The 14,514-nt window shown below is 41.0% G+C and overlaps 1 protein-coding gene across 1 annotated transcript; it reads right to left on the minus strand.

The window, feature by feature from the left end:
• Nucleotides 1-3,346: 3,346 nt before the first annotated feature.
• LOC103906580 (killer cell lectin-like receptor subfamily F member 1) lies at nt 3,347-11,118 on the minus strand. The gene is made up of 6 exons (XM_009288516.1): nt 11,024-11,118; nt 7,085-7,183; nt 5,787-5,918; nt 5,079-5,230; nt 4,063-4,178; nt 3,347-3,624 (listed from the first exon to the last, which is right to left on the minus strand). The coding sequence occupies exons 1-6, from the start codon at nt 11,085-11,087 to the stop codon at nt 3,495-3,497; spliced, it is 693 nt and encodes a 230-aa protein (XP_009286791.1). The 5' UTR covers nt 11,088-11,118; the 3' UTR covers nt 3,347-3,494.
• Between the last annotated feature and the right edge of the window lie 3,396 nt (nt 11,119-14,514).

The following is a 14,514-nucleotide window of genomic DNA, read 5'->3' on the forward strand; positions in this document are numbered from 1 at the left end:
TCTTGAGTTAAAACGCTGAGAAAGTAAAACTCTAGAAGGGATTGAAGCTGTAGAGCACCATTATGTGCAAAGCAAGGAATGGACACAGCTCTTGCCAAAGCACCCTTTTATGATGATTCTGACTTAGAGGATGGAGGTTAATGGTTTGATCGAGATAGTGACCCTTTCACAGAGAAGTATAAGGCTAAAAGTCCACATGCTCCTGATGCTGAGGTGCTGCCAGTGTTCAAAGTGAATCCTCTATCACCCATCACTACCTGAGTTACTGTAAAAACAGGAGATGGACAAACAGAAGGAAAAAAAGGAGAAATACACAACCAGAGTCAGACTGAGTTGTTAGGGAAGAAATAATGATTACTGCTCATCAGATCCCAGAACAGTTAAGAGTCTTGGCCCCAAAAGCAGATCCTTTAAACAGAAAACCTGTGTATTAAATGGCTTCTTTAGTTACATGCTAATACTGGTTTAACCATGACTGATCAAGAGAATTCCTCTTGAACATCTGCTACAGCTTCTGGGTGGACTGATGGAAGAATTGATATAGATGCAATCTTCGCAGTAATAAATGATCATTATAAGTGGATACATTGTGTTGTATTATATATATTAGCACAAGCCAAATGTAACAGTAGAAATGTATTTGGCATGGAAAAAGTTGTCAGCCTCTGCCCATAGTCTTCTAAACAATAGAGGCAGACAAGCCCCAAATTATGACCTGGTTGCATTTGAACAGTTGTTGTGTGTGGCCTCGCCCCAGGACGTTAAACACAGCTATAAAGCAGGAAAGGGATCTTAAGCGGAACTTAGACAACATTGGGATCCACCCAAGACAAGGAATTATAACGGTTGTGCTAGGAAGAGTCTGGAGGAGTATGGTTATCCATTACCATCTGCCCCATTGCAAAAAGAGCTCCACAATAGAGAATCGTCTGAAAACCCCGAGGGAACCTTTAGTTTTTGAAGCCATTGTAAAAACATAAAGGGCCAGAGATATGGTCAAGAACAGAACAGAGCAAATCACGATCACATTAGACTCAGAACAGATTAGTATAATAATGCAAATGATAAGGCCCCTAAATGATGATGCTTGCATTGAAGGGGTGGTTAAACTAAAGAAAAGCCCCATGCTTGACATATAAGAATCTAGCTTGAGCGACAAACAGTGAATCAGACTGAGCAGTGAGATCAACCACGGCGTGGGTAGAACCAGCAAATGGATCCAGCAAGCCAGGAGAAATATAAGAAATGAGAAAAGGGGCTAATAACACACTAGAATTAGTCCAGCCTGTAACATTTGCTAACAGTGGACTGCAGCAGTGGAACTGGAGAAAGAGGGTAAGTGTGAAGCAGGGTGTTAGTATGGACTATGTTGTATGGACCTTGCGTGTGGAGAAGCAAGGAAGGATAAAAAAAGAGTAGTACAGAAGAACAAGTAATCTGTTTCAACCCTAAGGGTATGGCTACTTATAGGTTGCATTGATTTGGTTTAGCTGGTTTTGCTTTCTTTTTATTGTTGTATATGTACATATGAAATGGAAAAGGTATAATACTGGGGTTTTTTAGTCAATTCCCATGGCTGAAGTTAAAATCAAGACCATCACATTCATCTATGAATAATGGGGAAAAAATTGAACCAATTGTAAGGTGTTCCCATCTCCAAGCAAGGGAAACCCTGTTTCATTAATAACAGTGATCATGATCACTAATATATGTTTGTATATGTAACATAAACATACATGGATGTGATGCTGTGTGTTTATGAAACATAATAGCTTAAGTGCTACAAAAAGCAAAGCTTAATCAATTAAGTATAGAAATAATTACAATGGTAAATTGTATTTTAGAAGAATGTATGCTATTACGTGCACATTTGCAACCCTGGGACTGGAAAGACTGCATGTTTGTGTAGTGTTATATATGATGCCAGAGGTATAAAACAGCTATGTAAAAGTGGACGCTTCTGGGATAGAAAGAAAACAGGTCATGGTGGAAACCAGGAGTTCCTCAATTACGGAGATATCAAAAACTACATACGAGTATGACATACATCCATGTACCAATTTTATGAAAAAGATTTTTTGTTATCAAGGAGCTAGACAGATAATGTCAGAACTGTATAACACCATTGCAATTGTGTGTTCATCAAGTGCCCACAAATTAGTGTAAACTGTCTCGCTGTGTATAATCTATCCGATAATAGATGTGTATGTAAAGTAATTTCTGCTGAAGGATGTGGTTTTAATTACATCATACCTATAGAAGCAACACTCAGCTGACAGGAATCATTGCAATTGTATGCTACGTTAGGCTCAATGCCTTTAGGAATTGCCGAGCAATTTTCAACAATTTTTCAAACAATTGTAAAAAATGCTGGAGTACCCCACTCTTACACCTGAAGTCTGACATGTGGTACAAAAGCCACAAAGGGAGAGGTTACTGTACACCAGACAAATCACCAAGTAACCCACATTGCTACCACAGTCCAAAATGCAGTGCACCAGTCCTGGTGGAAGTGCCTCTCAGAGCGATCTTCCTCAGCTAGAAGAGTTTGGAACTTGGCTTTACATCCTAGAGTCATCATTTTAATCATTATACTCATTTTTCTTAGCTATAAAAATCAAATGTTTAGTATGTTATGGTTATACATAACAATGAAGAACTATAGATTACTCTCAGACCTGTACAAGTTATCTCAAGGCAAGATCAGGCAGAAAAAAGCAAACGTCTCTGAGATCTGCTGCCTCATCCTGATCGAGGTGTAAGAGGGTTGTAACATCCATTTTTGACTTGTAAAGTGTCTGTGAAGTGAACTAACAAAAGGAAGGCTTACAGCCCTTTAGCCCCATAAATGTGATTTCACCATTTCTAGCATGCTAACAGAACAAAGACATCACATCAGGCAATTAAATCTTACATCCGAATTGAAGAGGTATTTATGGGGTTTTTTAAGTGCTGAATTCTGTAACACTGACTGACGTACATGAAATTAAACTTTTTGGAAAAAATACTGGATCTTGACTTTCTCTTGTGTAGATCTATGCTGTCTTCATATATTGGACCTCCAGTGGTGACATTTGCAGCCTCATTTAAGTGCATAGCACTGATTACCACCTCTTCACCTGAAGTAAGTAGCAACAGCAACCTTTTGTCTGCTGTATGATCTAGCTGCCAGGCTGGTAAAAAAACCCCTCATTTTACCTGTGGTCTACACAACTCTATAAGCTACTTAAAGTTAGTAAGCTGCTTATTTTAATAGCTCTAAGGGGCAGTGCATCAGCATGCACAAAAGACACACAGATTTTATGCCTTCATCCTGAAAAGAAGAGAGACACAAGCCTGAAATCTTCCTGGACTTTAATCACAAATAGAATCACAATGCATTGATTCATCACAATTCCGGTCAACAATTTCCCCTTAATTTTACATCAGATATCCCACCACTGTAAAGCGGTGTAAATCTTCAAAGACCCTATTCACTTTTACTTTACAGTATCTTAGATACCCAGAAGGACTGCACTCTTCTTGCAAATCCACTTGTATAAGGAGTGGCAGTTATCAGCATGCATTTCTGTCAGCTTATAGGCAGCACATTTTTCTTCTTTCTTCCTTCCTTTTATTGTAAAACTGCAAGAGCCAAACAACAAAATTTTGTTTGCATATACAAAGAGTGAAACCACAAAAACTGGATTTTTTTGTCTTTATGCTGTCATTCTTTTGATTCCCTGACATACAGACAGGTTTTATTTGTTTAGTAAGCTTCACCCTTTCTCTGTTTCCCTACTTGTTGTGCAGCTGGAAGTAAAAAGCTTACACAGCATAGGCACCTCCTGATAAAATTAGTTCCTTTTCAGAGCGCTGTCAAGGAATTTCATTTTTCAACTGCATGTTTTGATCAGAAATCTGCACTGAGAAAAATCAGAATAGGCTGAGCTGCCTAACTGGAGTATGGGCCCTGGTATCTTACTACTACTTTCTCATGGTCTAATGGCTGAACAGCCCAGGCACAGCGAGTGGAGAAGACATTGCAGAAGCCAGCACAGATTCACTCCAGAATGAACCTACCTGTGCCCTGGATGTTTGGGATCATTGAGCCATACCCATCTTCCTTCCTCCTCATCAAAGCTTAATCCAGTCCAAACAAAGCCAATGTCTTTATCCTTCAGTTTGTTCAAGAAATCCTAGAAAGAGGTATGTCTCTGAACTCTCACAATAATGACACTTCATAAAACTCCAGTACCAGTAATGTATAGTGGTAATTAATATTTTAAAAACAGCAAGGCTTTCATGCCCAAAGATTCCAGAGAATGCTTCCAAGAAATTGAGAAGGAAAAAAAAAACACATGGAAATTAGTTCAGATTCTCAACTATACCCAGTACTGAGGCTAACAATAGTAAGTGGAGCAACCAAGGAGCTAACCTTTGGCTCCTTGCTGGCCCCAGGCCCATTCCACTAGCACAGTTTAGATGAGGATCAGGCTGATCTGAATTATGGGAGCTGAAGCTATCTCCTGTTTTTCCCCCCTACAAGGAAGGCAGGCAATCATTTTGCCAGCTCACCCTCCTGGGTGCTCTAGAAGTGACTGAACCTGGTCATCTTTGAGCAAAATCAGTAGCACGAAAGAGACACTCTACAGGTTAGGATTTGGTCCACAGAACTGTTCTTTCTATTGCTGCAGACCTGGTACTGACATTTAAAAATGTACAAAGTATAGAGAAACAGCTCCATCCCCCAAAAGAAAGGCAACAGCCTTTATAACAGCTAAGTTCTGAACAGGTTTGATTTGGAATAAAGCACGCAAGAATCCTTCAAATACCAGCTGCTTCTTGCTGGAGATAATCTCTAGGCATATCATTGCACCTATTTGAACGAAACATAGGCTACTGGTCTTTTTGACACAAATGTTTCTTAACATGCAGAAGCCAATCATCAGTGCACTTACCACTGACAATGCCTTTTATGAGCTTATCTGGATTAGAAATGGCTTCTAAAAATACATGGAAAGCTGTAGTTTCATATGTGGATTCACAAAGTATAAGTAAAAAGAATATTTGAACCACAGAGTGCCTTACAAGCTTACCATTTCAGTCTCATCCTCTATAATCAGGAGCTCAGATTTTTTTCCTGAGCAATACTTTCTACTATTCTCCCAGGTGTCACGAGTTTCTGAGTAGAAATAACATCTCCCGTAATGCAGCTTCCAGCCAATGGGGCAGAGTTCACATCTGGAGTCTGTGAAAAGTTGGGGCGAAGGGATTTTGTTACTTCTTTTTTTTTTTTTTTACAACTGATATCATTATTATTGGTTCCTGCTTTTGAACAAGAGAGTAAGAAGCTTTAAACCAGGAGTGGGGCAGAAATTGTGACAGTATAGCTCGTTTTAAGAAACCACATTGTCCCTGCTTTACAGTAGTAATAAGGATAGTCATTCTTTGATTAATAAGGATAGTCGTTCTTTGATTAGGGCTCACTCTGTGCCTTTAAATATTTCAGAACTCTAGATAATTGTACTAAATATTTTGCATAATAATTGAGTTAAAAGCCATGGATAAAATCCCAGTTCTGCTGAAATCACTGGTAGTACAATTCAATGGCATCCATGGAGAAATAACAAAGACCTTCAGTAACACTGCTCCACTTCTATTTTTTGCTTAAACTAAAATTTTCAAGGATGCAATTCTAAAATAGATCACTTTATACAATTCCTTTGTGCAGGTGTTTATTTTTATATTAATATTTTCAAGAGCTTCAAACCATTTATGCTATGAGCGAGACTTTATTTCCTTACCATTTGTATGCATGCATAAGCTTTCCTTTAATGTAGTCAGTAAGCTGTTTTCGTGAAGACCTTCCTCAAAGATACTGTCACTTTCAGAAAGATTTTCTCTGGGCTTCCACATGTCACTTGATAGCAAGTCACCTGGACAAGAATCTCCAACATTTTAATGTAAAGCTCACAAGTGAACTGTACAGAAACCCCATAGTATTTTTCTGTGGACCATAATAGGACCTTTAAGTGGAAACTCGGGTTGCTCATTTGTCCTTCCAGCTCTCCTGCAAATGGTAGGTGGAGAGTTGAGCATCCAAATCACATACATTAAACAAATACATGAGGTGACTGACTTCACAAAGATAGTGTAGAGTCCATTATTATCATGCTTTTGACAACATGATATGCAACAGTGTCTTTCAAATAACATGGTTGTGCCTTTGATTTTCCAGTTCCTGAAATCTGTATTGAGCTTACTTCAGAAAAGAATGGGTTGATGTGAGAGGGCAGGACTCGCATCCAGAGAAAGGGAGAACATCTGACTCTGCAGGATACTTATCCTGCAGCCCAGAAGTGCTTCTGAATTCTCATTTTCTAACGGGTTCTCAAGTGATTTTGATGTGCAAAGTGATTTTGATGTCCAGAAGCAGGCTGGACATCGGGACTACCAGGCCAAGATCTTCTAAAGGAGGAAACTAAAATTAGATTCCTTGATCAATATTCAGATGCTTGTTTATGGCAACCTAAAATCTTGTTCAACTTGCTTGGCCAGGGCAACTGCAACCATTTCTCTCTGATCTCTAAGTTTAGATGCCCAGGGATAATGGCACACATGTGTGCTGGATAGGTAAGCTCTGATCAATGCTGGCAGTGACCCAGTGCTTATGCACAAATTCTGTGGACAGTGCAAAGGCCACTTTTATAGACTTAGAAGCACACATTTTTATTTCATTACTAAAAGAGTTTTTCCAAACTGATGGATGGATGGATTCTTTGGCTAGAAACCTTGGTGGTTTGTTCTGTTTTGGAGAGGAAGAGGAGGGACTCTCAGATTGGGGGACAGGAAAGTGAGAAAGACTCCAGCCATCTTCGCACACTCCAAACATGCAACAGTCCTCTGAAAGCCACTGGCCACCTGCAGATACACAGCCCCAAAATGCCGGTGACTCCCTCCCACCTTCATCAGAAACACAATAGTAGAAAGCATGAGTAGTCTTGTCACCTTATCAAAACAGTCTGTTTGCAAAACTTGTTTAAGTTAAAGCAAAACATTCATTGACAGGAATTAAAGTAAAACACTTCACTCGGTCACTCACATTGCTGAAGTAATGTGATCACAGCTCCCAGAAATACTACATTCAGAAATCCTGATAGAGCAGCAACATACCGCAAGCCTGAAGACTTAGAGGGAAGTTCTGCAAGAAATAAGAGGGTTTTACAAACACAGCATGAGATACTACCCAGGACATAAATCTGGGTTTCTGCAGACAGAATGTCCAACGCTGTCACTTTGCCACGTGCTTTGTCACAGTTGCTTTTTCCCTTCTAGTTGCCTCCTGCATATCAAGTGGTTCTTGCATCTAATAAACTTTCATTTATGAAAACTTTCTGGGGGCTTGAATTTTCTCATGTTGTCTTCACTGTTTGCCACTTCATTTGAGGTTTTGAGTGGCACAGCTACTGAACAGTTTCTCCTTTGTAGCAGGGGGATGTCACTTGCAGATATCATGAAGAATGTTAGATGTCACAGCAAGCACTTAACAAACATTGCTAAAGAAAACCTCACAAACTTAGTGAAAAAGGAAGAACTGAATTTTCTAACAGTTGCAAAGAAAGAGATGCATATAACACATAAGAACACAAATGAGGTTCTAGGGTTATGAATACGAACATCTTTGTATCTTCTTTGGAGACTGGATGCTTGATTAAGGTCAGTGAATACAGATGCAAAAATCAGCTTCCTCGCAACTCAGAGAAAATTACTTTTAATTAGAATCAGAGAAGCTTGGAAATGCACAGTCATGGTGAATCTTCCTTCTCAATATTACCCAACAATCTTAAAATTTATTCTTGTAGGACTGCCACACTCCTGCCATGCCACTTCCTAGTGAAACCCGCTGCTGTTTGCTCATTCACTGTATTTCAGGATTTCTACATAACTTGACACAGAATCACAGAATGACGTAGGCTGGAAGGAATTTCAGGAGGCCACCTAGTCCAGACTCCTGCTTAAGGCCACTCAGGTTAGAGCAGGTTTCTCAAGGCCTTGTCCAGCCAATTTCTAAATACCTCCAAGATGGGGATTCCGCAGCCTTTCCAGGATCCCGTTTGACCACCACCACGGTAAGAAAAATTTTCTTGTATCAAACTGTAGTTTTCCATGTTTCAACTTGTGTCTTTCAATGTCCACCTTCAAGAAGAGTTTGGTTCTGTCTTCTCTACACCCTCCCATTCAGTAGTTAAAGAGAAAAGTAAGACTCCCTTCAGCCTTCGCTTCTTAGGGCTGCACAAAGGCAATTGTCCCAGCCTCTCCTCCTGCGTCACTTCTCCAGCTCACTAACTCTCTCAGGAGCCCTCCGCTGGACGTGTTCCAGCAGGTTGTCAGTGTGCTCTTGGAAGGGGTAGTGATGTAGTTACTGTAGGCTGCAATACAGCAAAGATCTTTAAAATAACTGAGGCATAAAAGATGTTTTATGATGCCTCAAAGGATTCCTTGGAGCAAGGAGAACAGTTAGAAGTTGCCCAGCTGTGCAGGAAATGTCATGTTAATTTTTCTTCCTAGCTTTCTAACATCAGTGTTTGCAGGAAAATCTTTGTGAATGTTCTTCTAGAAAGACCAAGGTGCAATACACTGTTCACTTCGTCCAAACTTAACTTCATGGGAAAAAAAAACATTTTGCATGCAAACCTCCCTTGAGTTGGGGCTCAGGAATAAAGTCAGAGAATAACAGAAGGATGATTTTCCATTTCATGGAAATGGCCATTCTTGGAAGAGAAAACAGGGTGCCAAAATGTTATACCTTGTAGAGAACTTGTTCTCTAACTAGTAAATAAGATCAGAAAGTACCCCATGGAAGTATCCTTTAAAAGCCATTACATTTCAAATGCTCGTGGTCCAGATCAGATGTGAATCAGCTGTTTGAAAAGTTCCCTGCTTCTACACTATTATTTCAAAAATGTAATGCATGGAGCTGTATTTCAAATCATGAAATGACTTGAACTTTGTGCTACATGATAAGCTCATTTCCACTAACACTTTCACTTCATGTCCAGTTTCTAGCTATCATTGTTTTGCACAGAGGTCAAACATTGTTTTTCCTCATTTGTCTATTCAATCACACTTACTCGAGAAATGCTGTATCTGTGACTAGTCATTTTTAAATATTCAAACAGCTAATCCCCACTGTTTTTTATATTGCCACCTTATTTAGATGGCAAATATATGTAAACAGAATGCAGTACTTTTCGCTGGCTATGCAACATATTATGGTTAAGCATCTGTGTGTGTTTTCCTTCTTCCTCTGGGTATTATGCAGTGATTTTGACATAGAAAGGCAATCAGGATATCAGGAGTCTCATCTTAACTCTGCCATGATTTGCACAACAGCTAGGCTGCAGGCAAAATGGTAACAGTGACTTGTGTAAATACTCAGATTAGCGCCAAAGTGACTTGTGTAAATACTCAGATTAGCGCTCAGCTACCCAGGGTGAGCTCTGGTAGCAGCAATACCGCAGAGCTGACAACGTAGCATGGTCTAACAGCTCAGCATTTGCCCAGCTTCTCAAGACAGCTCTGCAGCTTACACCACTGGCAAGACTGGGTGGGAGGAACTGCAAGGGGAGCGCTGCATTGTGGTCTTCCTTCTGTTCTACGTGAACTGGCACAGATATAGCACTAGATTATGCCGATGAGGCGTTGTGACCGTTTCTAACCACTCCAGTGAATACAATTCTGTATTCCGTACATATATGATGCTACCATGACTAGTCTGTGGCTAGTCTAAAGCTAGCTCGCACAGCTTCCACTACAAGCAGAGACTCAGCTTGCAGTGCATTGTTTAACAAGCTAGATGAAAGCACTGTTCTCTTCAGTTGCTTACCTAAGTCTTTCTGCTGTCCTGTCATGTCATGCTACCCAGTCATGCAGGTAGACGACGAAGATAGAGCATTTTAAACCTGGTTTTGTCGCTATGTGCTCTGCATGTTTGCGGTCACATACTATGCTGCCACATACGCTTTGTCGGACTTTCTGCTTCTTTTAAATGGAAATATTCAATCTACTCCACTACAGCAATGTTTTTCTGCACTTTGACAAATATTTTAAAGACCATTGAAAATTCTTAGTTAAATAAATACTAGCTGTTATGATCAGTTTTCTGGGTTTTTTTCTCAATTTTGCTGGTTCTGTGCATTTACTGCAGTTGGGAACAGGTTCTCAGCTAAGCTGTTGTAATAATAGACAAACTGGCACAATTTACATCAATAAAATTGCACACAATTTATCCTGCCATACTGAGTAACTGAAGTTGGCTCTTGCTTTTTTTCTATTAAAAATTGTTCTTACATAAATGTGCAGCCAGGATTTCTCAGAAACTGATCAGCATAGCTAATTAACTGTTTGGAAACTGGATGTCTAATTTCTCTGAGGACTTGGTATTTATGATCTGAGAAACTTTTCCCTGGGACACTTAAAAGAAATAAAGGTTAGCAAGGGTGAGCTTGAAAGCCTTCCAGCATATATCTTTGTATTTTCTCCCTTGCTGCTCCTGACACTTTTGACAAAATCCCCAGAAGTTGTTGAAAAAGCTTACTGGACAGTAAGTTACTGTCTTACCGTTTTCATTTCAATTATTCTTAAAATCTTCTTAGCTGTAATTCCTGAAAACAAAACAAAGCAAAACAAAAAACCACGAACCAAAAACCCTGTAGAAAACTTGAATGGCTAATGAGCCATTAATCACTGCCAAACTTGCTGACAACTACTGCCTCGTGTTTTCCTCATATGCCTCTATCTCCTAGTCTCCATTTTGTACTGGGACTGGCAGCACCAGTACTCCAAGCCTCATGGTACTATTAGTACTGCATTTTATCTACTATCCATCATATTTCTCTGTATACCGCCATATATCATTGGCAACTTTAGTAGCACCAACTAAAATTTTGGCAGATTTGTGTTTTTTTATGATAACTCAAATATGAGATTCGTTATTTACAGAACAAATCTGAAGGCATACCATAAATGCTTATATGCTTACCTGCATTGGAGATTTTCTTCCTTGCTTTGAAATGAAGTTCTGTGTAACCCTCTTCATTCTTCATCTCAAGGTCTTTTTCTCACTTCTTCCTATTGAAGACTGTTTGACTGTTAGCGTCAAACTAGGTTATGGGAAATGCTTCAAATGAGTGTGATAAACAGGAAGGGGACAGCAGATGGCCATTTGTGCTTTTATCTGAAGCCAGGCAGTAGCAGGACTACGAAAAGGAACTTAACAGTATAAATTGCAGAGACAAGTGAATTCTTTTTCTCTTCTTTTTCATTTCCTCTGTCTTTCTCTGCCAAACTCCAGACACTTCTAACAGATACTTCTAACACTGCATTTTTTCCAACGCAATATCACAGTCCTCAAATGCGGTCTTTCAATGCACACACAATCTTGCACATGAAAGAATAGATTTGAGCCCCTCAAGCCCATTTCACTGGATTGATAGACTTTTCGCATTTACTTTATATTAAAATCAGCTGTATCAACTTTTGTGTTTTTCTCAAATGCTGAGAATTGATCTTGCTTTACCAAAAGAAGATTGTGTGCGTATGTCTCATTAAATAAATGGAAAGGGCATTTAAATACATGTTTTGATCCTTGGTTCTGCTTTGTGCCTGTCCACTTGAGCAACTGTTCATAGATTTGAGCAACGTAATGCCTTTCTTTAAATGGAGACTGAAGCAGATCTGTTCAAACATCACAGTTTGCAATGTTCCTGTTGCACTTCAAAAGCACAAGCCCAGGCTTTTTGTATCAGCAAAGAGTTGTTTACTTCCAAATTACTGTGCAACGTCTCTTCCAAGCTGGGGATTCTAGCAAGTTCTTGGTGCTCTTTTAAGTGCTAGTCTGGAATATTTCTTTCTGGAAATTGAGGATTCAGTAGAAAGTTGAAAGTTTTGTTGTTTTTTTTTTCTCTGAAATGCTTATAATGATTTTTGGCTGTTGTCAAATTCACCAGGTTTCAATCAAGGTTTTCTTTGGGTCAGGACTACATCCTGGCTTCACCTTTATGGTGTCCATATAGTGTCTAGTGGTGACACATCATGGGAGACATAGACCATCATGTCATTAGCTGTAGTATGCAATTAAATACTTAGTGTCCTAAACAGTTATCTCTGTTTGGAGGAATACAAATGCATCCAGAGCACTAGACAGAAATTATTCACTGATTTCTTAAACAAAACCTCTCTGATTATTAGGAATGGTCATTTAAACTTGGAAACCAAAGTAACTTTACCTCAGCTTTTATATTGTGGTTAGTACCTGAAAGCCAGTGTCAAGTTGTATGCAGTACAATCACATACTGCAAAAAAAAGTGATTTCCAGAGAAGTCTTTCAAACACAGACATACTTGAGGCTGATAGATCAGTATGAAACAAAAGGTACTGAGTGGCCAACAAATATATTCTCTGTTTCCACAAAGTGGTAGTATTTACCATGCAGCATCACAATGCTAAATAACTCTCCTGTATCCAGTGCAGACAAACTCTTGCAGTGTTACCAACTTTCTGAATCATTTTCTCGGAAGATGCTTGGAGGACAAAGTTTGAATATGGACTTTTTAACTGTTTCTAGAACAGCCCTCGAATGATTTACATGCTCTGAGCTATAGCTTTTACGTTCACCAGATGCAACAGCTGGTCTAATAAAAGATAGGACAACTCCAAACAAGCCTTGCTTCACTTAACATGCTTAGATTCTTCGGCATCCAGGCCCACAGCAGATATATGGGACTTACTGTAAAGTAAACAGAAACAACACAGGAACTAAAGGTTCTGCACTGGAATTACATAGTCATATCAGTCATTTTTAACCCAAAGCTTTTTGGGAACTCATTTCTAACAGGAAGGTGGAGTTTCCAAAACCCAAAAACTTCTTCCACAAACAACATTTCATATTCACAAGTTCTGGATTCCAATTATTTTGTAAACAACATTTTCAAATCGATGTTTGAGGAGGTATCACTGGTTTTAAACTAAAATAAAAAACAATATGAAATAAGAAGAAACATGAGACAAATTTTCACACTCCTCATCTGAAAAGAAAAGCTCAGAGTAAGTTTTCTCCCTTTTCATTTTTCATAGGGTAGAATTCTGGAATAAGACTCTGTCATGAATCTTTGTCTAGTAAGGTGGCAGACCACTGCTTTCTTTCTGCATACCCCCTTTCTCGCTAACAAGCATCCAGACATAGCTATATCATCTGGCTATGCAGAAATATACGGTCCCAAGCCCTTTGCTTCCAGTGTTTGAGGAAGGATAATGGGAAGTATGAAGACTACAGAAAAGCTGCCCTGACACCCTGAGGGCACCACCAGCCCTGGCTGTCCCTGTCCAGCCCCTGGGGCTCCCCCCACCCTGCCCACGGCCCAGGACCCCATTTCAGCTCCGCAGGGCCAGCAGCCCCTGCCCCAGTGATGCTGTAGCACTCCCAGTCTCCAGCTCTCCACAGCCATGCCCTGCCCAGCCACGGGCTGGGCCCACCTGCAGGCCCACGTCATGGCCCCAGGGAGATGCCCCCCATGCCTGGGGCTGGGGCTGCCCCAGTACCCCCGCCTGCCCTGCTCCCAGCTGGGGTGGTGGGACGGGCCCGGGCTGCCAGGCCCTTCCCTGCCGCCACCACTCCTGGCCCCTGACCCCTCTCTGCAGCACCCTGACACAAGGGATGTTGTGCTGGCAATGGCGCTTTTTGAAGGATCATATTTGTTTATTGTTGTCTTGAGTGCAGCTGCCCTGGCACTGGCAGTGGGGGCTGCAGGGGCGGCCTCTGTGAGGAGAGGCCAGGGAAGCCCCATGCCGGACTCAGCCGGTTCCAGCTGCCTGCAACAGACCCACCGCAGGGCACAGCTGAGCCCCTCAGACAAAATGATGGTGCCTCTGGGAAAATACATTTAAGGAAGAGCAAAAATGCCACACAGGCAGAGAGGAGTGAGGAAAAAAGAGTGAGAAACAGCCCTGCAAGCACCACGGTGAGAGCAGGGGGAGGAGGAGGAAGAGGTGCTCCAGGTACCCAAGTAGAAATTCCCCTGCAGCTCATGGACAGACCATGCTGGAGCAGGTATTTCCCTGCAACCCCTGGAGAGGACCCATGCCGGGGCAGATATCCACACTGCGGCCCATGAAGGACCCCATGCCAAAGCAGGTGGATATTTCCTGAAGGAACTGCAGCCCATGGAGGACCCACGCTGGAGCAGGTTTATCCTGAAGGACCGCAGCCCGTGGAAGGACCCATGCTGGAGCAGGGGAACAGTGTGAGGGGGAAGGAGCAGCAGAGAGGAGCAGTTATGGACTGACCCCATAGCCCACTGTTTCCCATCCCCCTGCGCTGCTCAGGGTGGTGGGTGGGGGGGGTAGTCAGGAATAAAGCAGTGAAGCTGAGTCTGGGAGGAGGGAATAGGAGGAAGGTGTTGCTTTAATCCTTTTGTCTTCATTTCTCACTATCCAAATCTATTTTAATTTGCAATAAACTAAATTAACTTTCCC

This window comes from Aptenodytes forsteri, unplaced genomic scaffold, assembly GCF_000699145.1.
Source record: "Aptenodytes forsteri isolate BGI_AS27 unplaced genomic scaffold, ASM69914v1 Scaffold73, whole genome shotgun sequence".
NCBI classification, from domain to species: domain Eukaryota; kingdom Metazoa; phylum Chordata; class Aves; order Sphenisciformes; family Spheniscidae; genus Aptenodytes; species Aptenodytes forsteri.

Coding starts and splice junctions, on each gene's coding strand:
- LOC103906580 (XM_009288516.1), bottom strand. CDS start 11,087: ATGAAGAATGAAGAGGGTTACACAGAACTTCATTTCAAAGCAAGGAAG. Junction 5,919..7,084: donor GATCACATTACTTCAGCAAT/GTGAGTGACCGA, acceptor ATTCTTGTCCAG/GTGACTTGCTATCAAGTGAC. Junction 3,625..4,062: donor CCCAAACATCCAGGGCACAG/GTAGGTTCATTC, acceptor TGGCTCTTGCAG/TTTTACAATAAAAGGAAGGA.